The sequence below is a fragment of the Gorilla gorilla genome, chromosome 4 (assembly GCF_029281585.2).
Source record: "Gorilla gorilla gorilla isolate KB3781 chromosome 4, NHGRI_mGorGor1-v2.1_pri, whole genome shotgun sequence".
Classification (NCBI taxonomy): domain Eukaryota; kingdom Metazoa; phylum Chordata; class Mammalia; order Primates; family Hominidae; genus Gorilla; species Gorilla gorilla.
The window spans coordinates 41,442,219-41,456,279 of NC_073228.2; the positions used below are offsets into that span (position 1 = coordinate 41,442,219).

The window sequence follows — 14,061 nt, forward strand, 5'->3', positions numbered from 1 at the left end:
GAAAAGCTCTCACCCAGCTTAGAAGACAATGCTGGACAACACCTCCAGGTCCACTCGTCCAGCAGCCTGGTGCCCCCAGCTCCCAGTTGACCGGATCAGACGGTTTGTGAGCGAGTGTTGCCACTGAGGTTTCAAAAACCCAATCCAATCCTGGGGTTTGAAGGCCCTGGGGGCGAGGGGAGGGGGCTGTTCAAGGGAGTGGGATTGGGACAGATGTTTGGGAGGTGGCTAGGTGACAGGCTGGCTGGACCCATGGTCACCACCTCTTGGCACCAAGATTTCAGACAAGAGAATATTGTCTGCAGTAGCACCAGACAGGTGGCCTGGGCCATGCCACTCCCCCTCTTCCTGTCTGCCTGCCCCTGGCCACCTTCACACCTCCCTCCTCCACTGGCTCCCGCTAGGCAGGCAGCAGCAGCAGTGCATGTAAACATCTTGAGCGCTCGCTCATCACTGCCCAGGGGGCCAGCTCCCCACTCAGCACCTGGCCTCCGACCCTACCACCTCCGCCAGGAGGTTGCCTCTGGACGCCCAGCCCTGGACTCTCATCCTCAGGAAGCACAGCCCACTCCGTTTACACGGTTTAATTCCATTGCGGGCAGGTGGACGAGGTCCCCATCGGACAGTGCCTGTAATGCCAGTCAGCTAAGCCCGCCCCCAAGGCAGGAGGCTGAAGTCCAGACAGCTCAGGTCACGCATCCAGCCAGAAGTGTGGCAAATCCGTGCTGAAGCTTCAGGAAGGAAAACCCAGAAACACTTCCCCCCTCCCCCACCAACCCACAGATCCAGATCTGCAGCCTCTGAGGCAACCTCCCCCAGCCTCAGTCGGCCCCATTAACCAAAACAGCTTCATTATGCCAATTTCCAGCTTTCAATGTGCGGCTGATAGCTGTCAGCAGAAATAAGAGTTAATCTGGAATTACTCCCATTCACTGAGCTGCCTAGCTAGAGGAAGCTGTAAAGCTTTGATAGCAGCAGAAGAGACCCTGCCTCCCCAGCCTGCACCAGGCGGAGGGGCTTCTCCTCTCCTTCACGGCTGGGGAGGGCAGGCTAGAGGTGCAGCCTTCCAGAGCAAGGGGTTCAGGTTCTCTCACTCTCAGACACACACATCTCTCACACTCATATACACACACGCACTCATATACACAAACACATACACACTCATACACACACAAAGAGGCAGCCCTGAAGCTTCCCTCCCCACCGCCCACTCCCCATCTCCAGGATCTCTCTCTCATCAATGCCATCTGGACATGCCTAACTCTCCATCCCTTTTGCTTTTACTCTGGACCGTGATTAGCTTTTTATTTAGGAAAATTACTTTATTTTTTATATATATATAGATAGATAGATATGTATGTATGTATATATAAAAAGGTTCCATTTCATTTGTAAAATCTCATTTTTTCTTTTTCTTTTTTTTTCCCTACAGAAAATGATGACGAGGTTAAAGGAAAAAATAAGTTACATTACAGTTTCCAAAATGGTTCTCGCTCTCCGCTGAAGATGGGCCACCGTTGGGGCTGCAATGTGCTCGCGGTCCCAGCTTGTGCTTTGCAAGAAGAGGGAATATAACTAGACTGTTATTTTAGGTTAAAATAGCCAAGAGACAGACGCCTTCGCCTCAAAAATATTCTGAGACACATAAAAGTAGAAGGAAACAAGTCTCTTCAGTCACAAAATGTCGTACATCCCGCATATACTAGATTCAATTAATTTAATAAAATAGAATATACATAGAGATTCTGCACAAACGTATTGCTTTCTCCCAACAGCTCCTGGTGTCGGGAACCTCAGCTGCACCGGGCCTCTCCTTCTGCCTGGAGCCAGAGTTGCCAGGGCTGCTGCTTTTAACTCTCTTCGGAAGTTCTGCTTGCAGGTACCCAGAGCCACTGAGGCAGGGAGGAGCGCCTCCGCCTCCTTGGTGTCTATATGGAACTTTTGTCAGGAATATAGCCCAGGAGGAGGAGCTAGGACTTGGCACCCAGTGGAGAAAGGTGAGTGGGAAAGTGGGGCAGGACTCAGGGGTCCAGGTCTGCTGGGTCAGAGGATAAACCGGAGAGACTCAGCACATCTTTCTTTGGGGAGGGCGAGGCAGCCATGCTGTCAGGGGGGCCAGAGGCCAAGGGATCCTTGGAGTCGCTGGACGGAGCCCTCCTCCGGAGGCAGATGCCAGGGCTGGGCGGGGGCCGAGGACCTTGGCTCTCGGGGGGGTCTATGGTGATACTAGGCGGGCTGAGTTTTTTCTTGGGCCGGCTCCCAGGCCCCCCAAGAGGCTGGCCCCCGAGGTTAGAAGGGTCTGTGCCCAGGTGGGGTTGGGAGCCGCTGTCCAGGCAGCTGACGGCAATAGAGTGTCTCCTCTGCTCATCCAGCCAGGACGTGGGCCGGCGCTGGCAGCTCTGGGCCTCCACGCTGTAGCACTTCTTCAGGTCCCGTGGGGATGGGGGCTCCTCCTGGCCGCCAGGGGGCAGGAGGTCTCCTGAAATCCAGCTCAGCTCCGTGTCCAACTCTAAGCTGCTTCTGGTCTCTGGAGGGCCCTTGCCCCAGTTGGGTTCTGGGCCTGGGCAAGGGGCTGGCGGGGTCATGTGCTTGGAGATCTTGCTGTGGCTGCGGGAGTGCTGCTGTGCCTGGGTACTTGACTGGCCCCAGAAAGAGTAGGCCCGGGCCAGGGGCGGGGAGGGCCCACTCACCTCTGCCAGCAGGTCTTCCCGGCTGCCCAGACCCTGAACGTCCAAGGAGTCAGTCCTTATTGCTGCCTATATGGGGTGGGGGAGGGCTCAGCCCAGCAGTCTCCTCTCCAGCATGGACTAGCCCTCCTGTCAAGCTGGCTGTGCCCCCCGCCCACCACCACCAGGCACAGCAGGACTATCCTAAGCAGAGGTCCTGGTAGCCGCTCTTACTAGTAGATAGGGGTCATTGCAGCCTGACCTCTGTTGTCCACCATGCCTCCTCTCTCCCCACTAAACCCTGTCTTCCCTCCCCCACGCTCTGGTCTCCCCTAAGCCTGCAAGAATCGCTCTCTCTGCAGCCCCTGCCTCCTGGGATATGAGAGAAGCCAGGCCATCTCTGCTCACTGAGCTGGCTCCTTCACGCCTCCCCGCCTCTGCCTAGACTTCCCCTTTGGCTCTGAATACCCTTCCTGATTGGCAAGAATCCCTCGATTTTACGGACTCAGGTTCTCTGTGACACAGTGTGTGACAGTCTCCGTCCCCAAGTAAAACCGACCCCTTTTTCTTCTGTGTCCCTGCTGCCCTCCACACATGGGTGTCTGGCAGCTGTGAGCTGAGGCTGCAATGATCTGATGGCAGGTATGTCTCCACTGTTAGACTGTGAGCTTCAGGGGGCAGGGGCTGTGTCCCCGGTGCCTGGCACACAGAGGCTGCTTAGTGACTATTTGCAGAATGAATAAGGACTGTGCCTGCTCCCCCAAGCATGTGGGATTGAGATTCTCATGTGTCCACGCTCATGCCTCAGGACACACACATGGCATGGGCTGTGGCCTTATCACAGGTGGGCTCTGGGGCCGGGCGCGGTGGCTCACGCCTGTAATCCCGGCACTTTGGGTGGCCGAGGCGGCCAGATCATCTGAGGTCGGGAGCTCGAGCTCAGCCTGACCAACATGGAGAAACCCCATCTCTACTAAAAATACAAAATTATCCAGGCATGGTGGCGCATGCCTGTAATCCCAGCTACTCGGGAGGCTGATGCAGGAGAATCGCTTGAACCCAGGAGGCGGAGGTTGCGGGGAGCCGAGATTGTGCCATTGCACTCCAGCCTGGGCAACAAGAGCGAAACTCAAAAAAAAAAAAAAAAAAGAATGGGGGCTCTGGAAGGTGGGCCCTAGGCTTGGCCAAAAGTGAAGACACTTAAAACCTGCCTTGTGCCCCACAGCTCAGTCCAAAGTGGGGAGAAGAATTGGGAGGCAGCTCTGGTTGGTGAGGAAGGAAAGACCAGCGACTGGGGTTCTACCTCCGACCAGATAGGCATGACCCTGGGCAAGCACTACCCCTTCTGGTCTCCAGGCCTCCTCAGTGGAACAAGGAACTGGGTGCAAATTTCAAGAAGGCAGAGACCACTTCTGCTTTGCCCAGTACTGTGTCCCTGGTATCTGCAACTGAGCCTGGCACATCACTGGCACACAATAAATATTTGCTGGAAGAATGAAAGTGTCAACACAGGTCATCACCAGCAGCAAAGGGTCCAGCCCCCAGGCCTGTGCCTGCCTTTCCACATCTGCTCACCTGGCGCCTGAGTGGCCTCTGAGCCAAAGGGGAGCGTCCTGGTGGGGGCAGTTTGGGGATGGTGCCCCAGGTTGGGGCGCTGTGGGGCTGGAGCAGATGAGGTGCATCTTTGGGAAGCTGCAGGATGTAGCTGGTATCTGCTGGCTGGGAGTGAACGGACAAGACAGAGCCTGTGGAGGGAGGGAAGCGGGGGAGGGGTGGGGGGAGAGAATGGAGCTGGAGGGTTCAGGGGAGCAGGTTCTCACCTGAGCCCTCCCTTCCACTCTCTCCCCCTCATCAGGGCCTCTACCCTTACCCCCTGGACTCAAAGCCATTCCCCCAGGCTGGAGGCTCCCCTGAGGTCAGAGAGACCTCTTTGGCTGCCTCAGTTCCCCATCCCCTCAGATCAGGACTGGCTTAGGCCAGGATGGAATCTCCCTGTGTGAGCCAAATTGGCCTGCTCTAGCCCTGGTACCTGACTGAGCTTTGGGGAGCCCCCAGCCCCTGTGTCCCAGGGGCCCCTCGGCAGTGCTCCCATGCCGACACATGTAGCTGTCATTGGGCAGAGAGTGCGTTCGGCTGACCCCAGACTTCCGCACAGTCAGTAAGTCTGGTCCTGGCAGCTCCGTGGGGTGGGGCTGCATCTGCAAAAGGAACAGGGGAGGGAGGTGGAGGAAGAGGGTGTGTCTGGGTTTGGTAACTGAGGCAGCGCTGACAATAGAAAGCAGCAGCGCCCCCCGCCCAGCCCTCACCCCCGTGCCCTCCCAGGACAAGGTAGAGATGGGCATGAGCATGGCTGGGGAGAGGGGCAGACACATGGATGAGCCCTCCACACGCGGGGAGGAAGCAGGTAGGAGGGGGTCTGGGCAGCCGGGAGAGTCTGCAGGCCCTGCCCCCCACCCCCTGCAAAACTGCACACATTGTATCACCTTTAAGCTCCCACTGTGGTGGTGGAGGGGTGGGGAGGTATCCAGAGAAGGGAGAGCAGCCCCCAGCCCCCAGCCCTGCAGGTGGCTCACAAGCTGATTCTAAAGGCCCCATTTAGAGGCTCTGAAGGGAGTCCCGGTGTCCACAGGGATGGGCTGGGGCCCTGACCCAGAGCAGCTCAGGGGAGGATTAAAAGCTAACAGCAGGCCAGGCACAGTGGCTGGTGGCTCAGGCCTGTAATCCCAGCACTTTGGGAGGCCAAGGTGGGCAGATCGCTTGAGCTCAGGAGTTTGAGACCAGCCTGGGCAACATGGCAAAACCCCATTTCCAAAAAAAAAAAAAAAAATTAGCTGGATATGGTGGCGTGGCACCTGTAATCCCAGCTACTCCAGAGGCTGAGGTGGGAGGATTGCTTGAGCCCGGGGGGTCAAAGCTATAGTGAGCTGGGATCATATCACTGCACTCCAGCCTAGGCAACAGAGTGAGACCCTGTCTCAAAAAAAAAAAAAAAAAAAAAAAAAAAAAAGCCAACAGCAGCCCCTACAACCCTGTGCTGTCGGTGGGGGAGGTGAGGGGGAGAGGACCCTCCCAAGGAGCAGGGACCAGGCAGCTCAGGAGAGCTTGCAGGTTGCAGGCTGTTCATCCAGTTCTTACAGCAGCCCCAGGTCCCAGCACAGGGCCTGGGTTGGGTTCAGGTGGGTTGAATGGCAGATGACCACCAGAGGCATGTCACAGCTAGCTCCCTGACCTCCACTTTAACCAATAACTCTGGCAGGTGAGGGTGGAGGCCAAATTCAGCTGCTCCCTTAGTGGACAGACTCGGGGTGGGAGTGGGGTTGTTGCTCTGTTTCAGAGAAGGGAGGTACTCAGCCTTGGACTCCAGCATGAGGGAGCCTAGTTTGTTCTCAAGAGGTTTCTCCATCACTCTGTGACCCCCTTCCCCCTGAACCCTTCACCCCTTGTTCCCAGGGAGGCTGTAGGGGTCCTGTCGCCATGCAGGCCCAGCCAGTTAAATAGCCCCAGCAGGCCTGAGGATGGCTAAGTTGGAGGACAATCTTATTTTGCTTCCCCTCTCAGCCCCAGGCTCCACTACTGCCAGCCACCTAAGACCCCTAGGGACACCCCAGCCGGTGGTCCAGTCCCTGCCTCAGCTGGGCCCTCCTCTGACAACAGGAGGGGAACAGTGGAGAGGAGGGGGCTGCTCACAGTCAGAAGGGACGGGAGCTGGAGAAGGTAAAGGGTAGGGAAGCTATCAGAGCACAGAGAAGCCCCTTTCACCCCACTGAGTTTGGTGAAGACGCAGGGACACACGGGGACAGTGACGGAGGAGACAGGAACAGCGCTCCAAGTGAAGAAGGGCATGGCAGTGGTGGCAGAGATGCGGCTCTCACCCACCACGTGGTGTGAAGGTCTCATGTTGTGGGGGGGTGGGGTGGGGTGGGGAGGAGGGGGCAGGGACAGGGAGGGCTGGCTTGCACAGGGCTCCAAATTCATAGATTGACTCTGATGACACCTGTTTTGGGCCGTGTCACTCCTGGGTGTCTGGATTCACTTTTTCATAATGGCTGCCGCTGCTCCTATACCCTTCAGGGCAAGGCCCCAATTTAAACTTATCTAATCTCTTTGTCCCCAGTGGGGAACCTGAAGACCTTGTGCCAGCAAAGCGTGGGCCACCGAGGTCCTGATAGTTGATGCCTCTGGGTGGAGCCTGGCAGCAAACTGAGAGGAGGCAGCCCCAGGACCCTCCCTGGGCCGATCTGGAGCCCTGCAGCCAGCCCAGCCCAGGGGGTGGCCGGGAGCAGTGAGGGCAGTGTGTATGTACATTGCTCTCCAGGGCACTAAGTAAGAGTGTGTGCATGTCATCAGGCAAAGAGTCATCCGTCAGAGCTAGAGAGCAGGACGGTTCAGACACAATCTCTGACGTCAGAGACAGAGCCTCCATCTCAGCTAGAGGGATCTAGACAGGGAGAGAGATGATCAGGCATGAGAAACCAGGACAGCGCACACGCGCGTGCACACACAGACACGCGCTCTCTCTCAGTCCCCACTTCCCCCTTTTCACGAAGCACGGGGGGGTGGGAAACAAGGCATCCCTTCTCTCTCCCCACCCTTTCCCCAAACAAGCTGACAATGCCTCCCCGCACCCACTTCAACCCCCTGCTCTGATCAGAGAGGCTGCGGCAGGCACTGAAGAGCCAGAGCAAACACTGACAAAGCGAGGAGACACAGAAACGCATTCTAAAGATACCCCAGGAGCCTCCCCAGCCCCTCCCACACTACCACCGCCCAGGGAGGGAGCGGGAGGACCGAGGGCTTTCGACTCTCAAAAAGATGATACCAAAAAAAAAAAAAAAAAAAAAAATGAAGAAAGGCCAGCAAAGCACTGTCTCTCCTCCCGGCACAGACAGAGCGGCACGGGGGGCGCCGGGGACAATGCCGCCAATCTGACGGCTGTTTTCTGCCTATTCTCTCGGCTTCCAACAGCCTGGCAGGACTTGGCCTGCCCCCAGATTCTGGCTTCTCCCCTCGTGGGCCCTCCTCCGCCTGCCTGCAGCCCGCCCGCCCTCTCCAACTTGGGCTCTGGGAGATGTTCTCCTCCCGTTAGCCTGAAGTGGGCGCACTCGGGTGGGCTGCCACACCATCTGGCTGGCTCACCTGGGACCCAGGGGGTGCCTCAGTGCCCACAGGATGCTAGGGGGCAGTTGGACCGTCCCTCCCAGAACCCCATCACCTTCCCATCGTGTCCTCTTCTCCCACAGCCTTTCCCTGTGAGCCTCTTTCAGGAAGGGGAGGCCTCGGAAAGGGACTCACTTTCCCACTGATCATTCTAGGTCATTGCCAGATCTGAGACTGAATCCCAACAAGAGGCAAGGTCCCTTCCCACATGAGGATCACTGTCCATTTTTTTGGGATCAGGCTAAAGGCTTCCTAAGAACCTGCCTGCCCCACCACCCAAAAGGGCCTCTGGAGGACTCGGCTTTTCTATCTGCAGCTGACACCTGTCTCCACTCTGGGTCTGCAGCCTCTCACCTAGGTGGAGGGAGGGTGGGGCCCTCTCTCACATGGTAGTGGGTCGTGGTGAGGCGATCAAGGGGAGGGGAGGAGGGCAGGAACAGCCCAGAAAGCAGAAGACCTGGAATTAAATGGGACTGGGGGAGAGGGCCATGTGGCGCTGTGGGAAGGGGCTGGGCTTGGGCAGGAAGCCAAGTCCTATTTCACACCAAGTTCTCAAAATCCACTCCCAGCTGGAGCCTTCTATCTCTCTCAGGACAGAAATCAGTGGCTCCTGACAGCACTCACCATGCCCAGTGGGCTCCATGGCTTAAAAAGCCACCAAACTGAGGACTGGCAAGTGTGTGCTGGACATGAGCAGATAGAGAGACTGCAGCTTGGCAGCGGGCTCCCTGGCCACCTACACTGTCTCTGGAGGCCTTCCTCCCTGGATCTGATACCTCCTTCCCTCTACCCCGTAAGGTCCCCCTGCTAACTTATCTTCTGCCCCATCCCCCCTTTTCTCTTCCAGATTCTTACAAATCCCGTCTCCCCTCCCCAAGCTCCTCCTCCACACACCCTTCTCATCAGAGGGGCAATCTCAGCAGCCCTGACTTCCAGCTCTTTTCTGGAGGTGATCTCCGTCTAGAAGAACCCGTGACTGCCTCTTGCACTCAACTGAGGCCCCAAGGCTGCACTTTCTACAGATACCCAGTGGGCAGGAACACTCCCAGCTTCCCCAGAAGCATGGCACAGCGTGGCACAGCCCAGCACGGTCAGGGGAGAGGGCACAGCACAGGGGCACAGTAACCTGTGGGTCGGAGCCTCCCAGGCTGGGGGCAGAAGGGAAGGCAGAGGGCTGGCCCCCTGGGCCTGCCAGCTCGTCCATCAGCTTCAGCTCCCACTCCAGGGAGCCCTGGATCAGCAGGGATATGGTGTCAAACAGCTGCCTGTCCTGGGGAGCCAGCCCGTAAGGGGAGCCGGAGAGGCAGGGGAGCAGGGGTCAGAGGGCAGTGATGGGAAGTGTCGTGGAAGGGGATTGACAAGAGACACAGAGGAGAAAGAGGTGATACCCAGACAACACACATGCACATGTGCACACACACAAAAACACACACACACAAACACACACAAACAGCAACAAAGAGACAAAGAGGAGGGGGTGGGGAAGAGGGAAGGCGAAGGAGGAAGGAGAGATGGGAGATGGAAAATGAGTAGAGCCCACGGCGGGGGGAGAGAGAGAGAGCGGTAAAGAGAAGATAAAAGGATGGAGAGATGGAAGAGAATCAGGCAGGTTAAAGGGTGGGTAGGAGAGAGATTTGGCAGTTGGGCAAGGGTAAGAAAGAAACAGGAAGGAAACAGAAAACTTAGCCTTGAACCTATGAGTCAGGAAGGGGAGGCCAGACCAGGCTGGAGGAGCAGGGCATGGCTAAGCTGGCCCGTCTGCTGGGGTGGCCCTGTGGGGTGAGTGTGGGCAGCCATCCCTGGGGAGGGGCAGTGACTGCTCGCTCAGCATCCAGGAGGGCGGGAGGCTCCAGGAGGAGCCTAGGGTTTGCGTGCTGCCCACTTGGCTCCCGCCCACCACCCTCCACACCCTTCTCCTGCCCCAGCTCCTCTCACAGCTGGGGTGGGTGTCTGCTCACCGTGGGGTGCTCCAGGGAAAAGTGGGAGGCTGATCTCGCATGGGCCGCTGGGTGCAGAGCCCCAGGCTTGGGGCTGTCGGGGCTGTCGGGGCCCTCGACCCCAGGCCAGAGGAAGGGGCTGCCCAGTGGCGAGTGGGGCTGGGGGCTGAGGGTCTTCATCTCCAGCTCCAGCTCAGCCTCCAGCTCAGCCTCCTCCTTGGCCTCCTTGTTGCTCTCCTCCAGGTGCTTCATCAGCACGGCGATCACCACGTTGACTAGCACGAACTGGGCCGTCAGCACGAAGGACACAAAGTAGATAGGCGAGATGACCGTGTTGTAGCAGGTGGACTCCTGGTCACAGTCCCGGAGGGTGTCCTGGGGAGGGTGGAATAGAGGGGTGAGGCTGGGGAGGACAGTTGTTGGAGCTGTTGTGGAAAATCAGGTCACTGGTGTCACAGAGCATTGGAGGATGGGAAGGAAGGGGAGGAGGAGGGAGTGTTTGGGGGCAGAGGAGCACTACAAGTGTGAGTCAGAGCATGTTCCTGGGAGAGGGAGTTCCAGAGTGTTCTAGCACGGGGGAGAGAAGGTCACAAGCTTTTATTTGTGGCCAATTCATCTTCCCAAGGAATCCTAGCTCAGGAAGTGGGGCTGCCTCCCTGGAGCCTAGGCCAACCCTGGGCCCTTACCTTCATAATGCCATTCCAATTGTCACCTGTGGAGACTCGGAAGAGGGTTAGGAAGGCCATGCCAAAGTTCCGAAAGGTGGCATGACGGCCCAGGCCCTCACAGGGGTGTGTCTCGTCACACTCTGGGGGAGGAGGGAAAGGGGGAGAGGCCCATGTTAGTCCAGGAGCCCCCTGGTCTCCAGCCCTGGCTCCTCCACCCTCCCCTACCCCAACTCACCCAGGTCTCCAAAGAGCTCCACGCCCAGAGCTGCAAAGATGAAAAACAACAACATGAAGAGAAGTCCCAGGTTCCCCACCTGGAAAAAAGGAGAAGAAATAGAAACGATGCCGCTGGGTCTCCCAGTCAGCTTCTCTGAGCCCCTTCCCTCTGGAAAGCACCTCCCCCTCCCCAGAGGCCCCCCACCTTCCGGCTACCTGGGGCAGGGCCTGCATCACCGTGTCCAGCAGCGCCCGCATGCCCACAGCCATCTTCAGCAGCTTCAGCACTGCAGAACAGGACAACGTCATGAGCTGGCCTCTTTGGGTCCCCGGCCAGACAGCTGGCAGAGTCAGGACCAGGGCTGGGCTGGGGCTGCTGGGATGGCCATCTCCGGGCCAGCCAGGTTGCATCCCCATCCTCAGCCCTGTCTGCAGCTCCCTTGGCAGAAGCTGGGAGAAAGACCCATGGGAACCCACAGCTGCCCAGGCCTTCACCAGCCACAAAGCCGACCCTTGCTCTCTCTCCCTGGGCTGGTCACCCTAGGAGGGCAGGTGCGTGGGCTGGGCACCAACCTCGGGCAATGCGCAGCACCCTCATGATGCGGATGATGGTGGGGTTGATGGGCAGAGAGGCGTTGACCTCAATTTCCTCCAGCGTGATGCCCATGATGGATAGCAGCACAATGGCCAGGTCCAGCTGGTTCCACCTGGAAAGCCCAGAATACAGCTCCCTGAGTTGGGGGAGGGGGTTCCTGAAGGAGGGGGCAGTCGTGGCACAGAAAGACAGGGCTTGAAAGGAGGGCAGACATCAGCGGGTCCAGCCTCCCATCCCACAGAGAAGAGGCGTGCCTTATCTAAGGCCACACAGCCAACTGGTGGCACGAGTAGGACTAGGACTTTAGCTCAAAAGCCTCTGCTTTTCATTTGTATTCGTTTGCTTTTTTTTTTTTAATTTAGCACTTACATGGTGTTCACTATGCACCAGGCACTTTTAAGAGCTTTACAAATAGGAACTCACACCTGCAGTCCCAACATTTTGGGAGTCTGAGGTGGGAAGATCACTTGAGCTCAGGAGTTCGAGAACAGCCTGGGCAACATAGTGAGACCCTGTATCTACTAAAAATAAAAGTAAAAAATAATTAGCTGCGTGTGGCAGTGGGTGCCTGTAGTCCCAGCTACCTGGGAGACTGAGGTGAAAGGACAGCTTGAACTCAGGAGGTCAAGGCTGCTGTGAGCCATGACTGAGCTGCTGCACTCCAGCCTGGGCATCAGAAAACAAAACAAAACAAAACAAAACAAAACAAAAAACACCCTCAAAACCAAATAGGAATTCATAATCTCACAGCTCTGTGATGTGGATACTATTCTTTTCTCTCATTTTACAAATGAGGAAACTGAGGCACAGAGAGGTTAAGTAACTTACCCAAGGCCACCAGCTACTAAGTGGTGAGACCAGGATTCAAATCCAGTTCAGGCAGTCTGGCTCCAGGCTCTGTGCTCTTAAGCCCCAGGCTAGGTCACACTGATTTCTAGCTGCCAGCATCCCCCAGGCCCTGTCTTGTCAAATTCTCTCCATGCCTTCCCATCTCCTGGTCCTGGAGACCATGCCTTCCCATCCCCTAGTCCCCTACGTCAGCCACAGGGTGGGGGCTGAACCTCAGGAATTAAGAAAAGTCTTAGACACTAGGTCTTCCTGGGTATTTCCCCAAGAGACTCATTCCTTTCTATCTCTACGCAAGTCCCCGAGACCCCCCTCTTCTCCGTTACCTGTCCTGGAAGAACCGACGGAAACCAAAGGCCACAAGTTTGAAAACTGACTCCAAGACAAAGATGACAGTGAAGATGTAGTTGCAGATCTTCAGAGCCTCATCTAGAATCTGGCAAGGATGGGGGCAAGATGCAGGGTCCCTTAAGGCCCAGGGCTGGGGCTTGTCCCCCCGCCCCTCCATCATACCGCCCAGGTCTGACAGGCAGGGGAACTCCAAGGAGACCTGTCTTCTCTGTTCCCATCATGATGGCTGGCCATTAGCCACCACCCCAGAAGGGAGTAGGGTACTTATTCACATGAATGAATCAACCTTATGCTAAAGGATCTTTCTCCTTGGGAGATGGTGAGGAGATCACATGAGAATGTACTAGATGACACGGCATGCCAGGACTGGAAGGGGCCTTGTGCATTACAAATTCAACCCCCTCACTGGATGGATGGGGAAACCGAGGGCTGGAAGGCAGCCAAGGGAGGCTGACTGGAGAAGTGGCAAGGTCACAGGTGAGCTTTGGAGCTGGACGTTCGCTAGAATCTCAACTCCAGAAGGGCAGGCATCCATCTGCCTTTTTACCCTCAAAGATCCAGAGCACAGCTCATAGTAGACACTCAACATTTGCTGGTTGAAGAAACCAGGTCCTCCACTCCCTTTCTGTGTGACCTTGGCCACATCAACTAACATCTCTGAGCCTCAGTGTCCTCATCTATAAAACAAAGATGATACCCACCTCCAAGGGGCACAAGAGGAACCCATGTAGTGTGCCTAGCACTTGCTTGGCACAGAGGTACCCTGGCTCAGGCTGTGTTAACCTTGCCCAGAGGTTCCGCAGCTGGAGGTGGGGGGGCCAGATGGCTGGTCCACTCGCTCCTACCTGGGGCTGCTGGTAGTGCTCCATGGCCATGGTGACCACGTTCAGCCCGATGACACCTGTGATGAAGAGATCCAGGTAGTGGCTGGTGCACAAGTGGTGGACGAGGAGCCGGAAGCGGGAGTAGTCGGAGTAGTAAGGTTTGCACTGGGCTTCTGATGGGGCAGGGGGAAGAGCAGAGCAAGTGTCAGGCCCCTGCCCCCCGCACCCCTCCACCCCCAGTCCCTCACAGCCACCAGCCTCTAACGCCAGAACTGAAACATTCCATAATCATCACCATCCTCGCCCTCCCCACGCTGCCCCTTGGTGGGGGCAGCCGTCTGGGCGTGTCCCCCTCCAAGCATCTGTTGTACTGGCTGCAGTTGAGGGCAGGATGGATCAGGACATGCAGAGCCCCCCACCTACATTAGACGCCAGGTGAGCCCCCTCCCCTAGGCAGCCTCCAAAATCCACCAGCCCCTCATAACACCCTCGACTCAGTGTTCCGCAGCAAGGCCAGATCGATACGATGAAAAACAACTGGTCTCCTCAGGCTCAGAGGACGCTCCATCAACGGGGAGGCAAAGGCTTTTGCTCCTTCACCAAGCTCAGCCCCTCGGGGGAGCAGAGGAGATTACACAGAGCTGGGATTTGGAGATAAAACCGGAGATTGGAAATTGGACATCTTCTTGGCTGGCTGCACTGACCCACCCAGAGGGCCTCCAGAAGGCAGGGCCTGGGCCTCCTGTACCCTCATGTCAGTGAGGGCAAGAGGGGAGGCCTTGGGGCTCTGCTCCATCCCAG

General features: G+C 57.1%; 1 protein-coding gene across 17 annotated transcripts in view; it reads right to left on the reverse strand.

Annotated features, from left to right (window-relative positions):
• Positions 1-1,700: 1,700 nt before the first annotated feature.
• CACNA1G (calcium voltage-gated channel subunit alpha1 G) overlaps positions 1,701-14,061 on the reverse strand; it is a 66,491-nt gene continuing 54,130 nt past the window's right edge. For 7 of the 17 annotated variants that reach the window (XM_063706272.1, XM_063706271.1, XM_063706269.1 and 4 more), the window contains 11 exons: positions 13,282-13,433; positions 12,412-12,521; positions 11,218-11,351; positions 10,861-10,931; positions 10,664-10,742; positions 10,447-10,568; positions 9,782-10,135; positions 8,950-9,093; positions 4,696-4,864; positions 4,242-4,411; positions 1,701-2,756 (listed from right to left, as the gene is read on the reverse strand). In XM_063706272.1, coding sequence (XP_063562342.1) covers positions 2,022-2,756; positions 4,242-4,411; positions 4,696-4,864; positions 8,950-9,093; positions 9,782-10,135; positions 10,447-10,568; positions 10,664-10,742; positions 10,861-10,931; positions 11,218-11,351; positions 12,412-12,521; positions 13,282-13,433 — 2,240 coding nt within the window. In that variant the 3' untranslated portion in view covers positions 1,701-2,021. Of the gene's footprint in view, positions 2,757-4,241; positions 4,412-4,695; positions 4,865-6,969; positions 7,105-8,949; positions 9,094-9,781; positions 10,136-10,446; positions 10,569-10,663; positions 10,743-10,860; positions 10,932-11,217; positions 11,352-12,411; positions 12,522-13,281; positions 13,434-14,061 lie in introns of all 17 variants that reach the window. The other 10 variants (XM_055387651.2, XM_055387649.2, XM_055387650.2 and 7 more) reach the window with 3 other exon arrangements.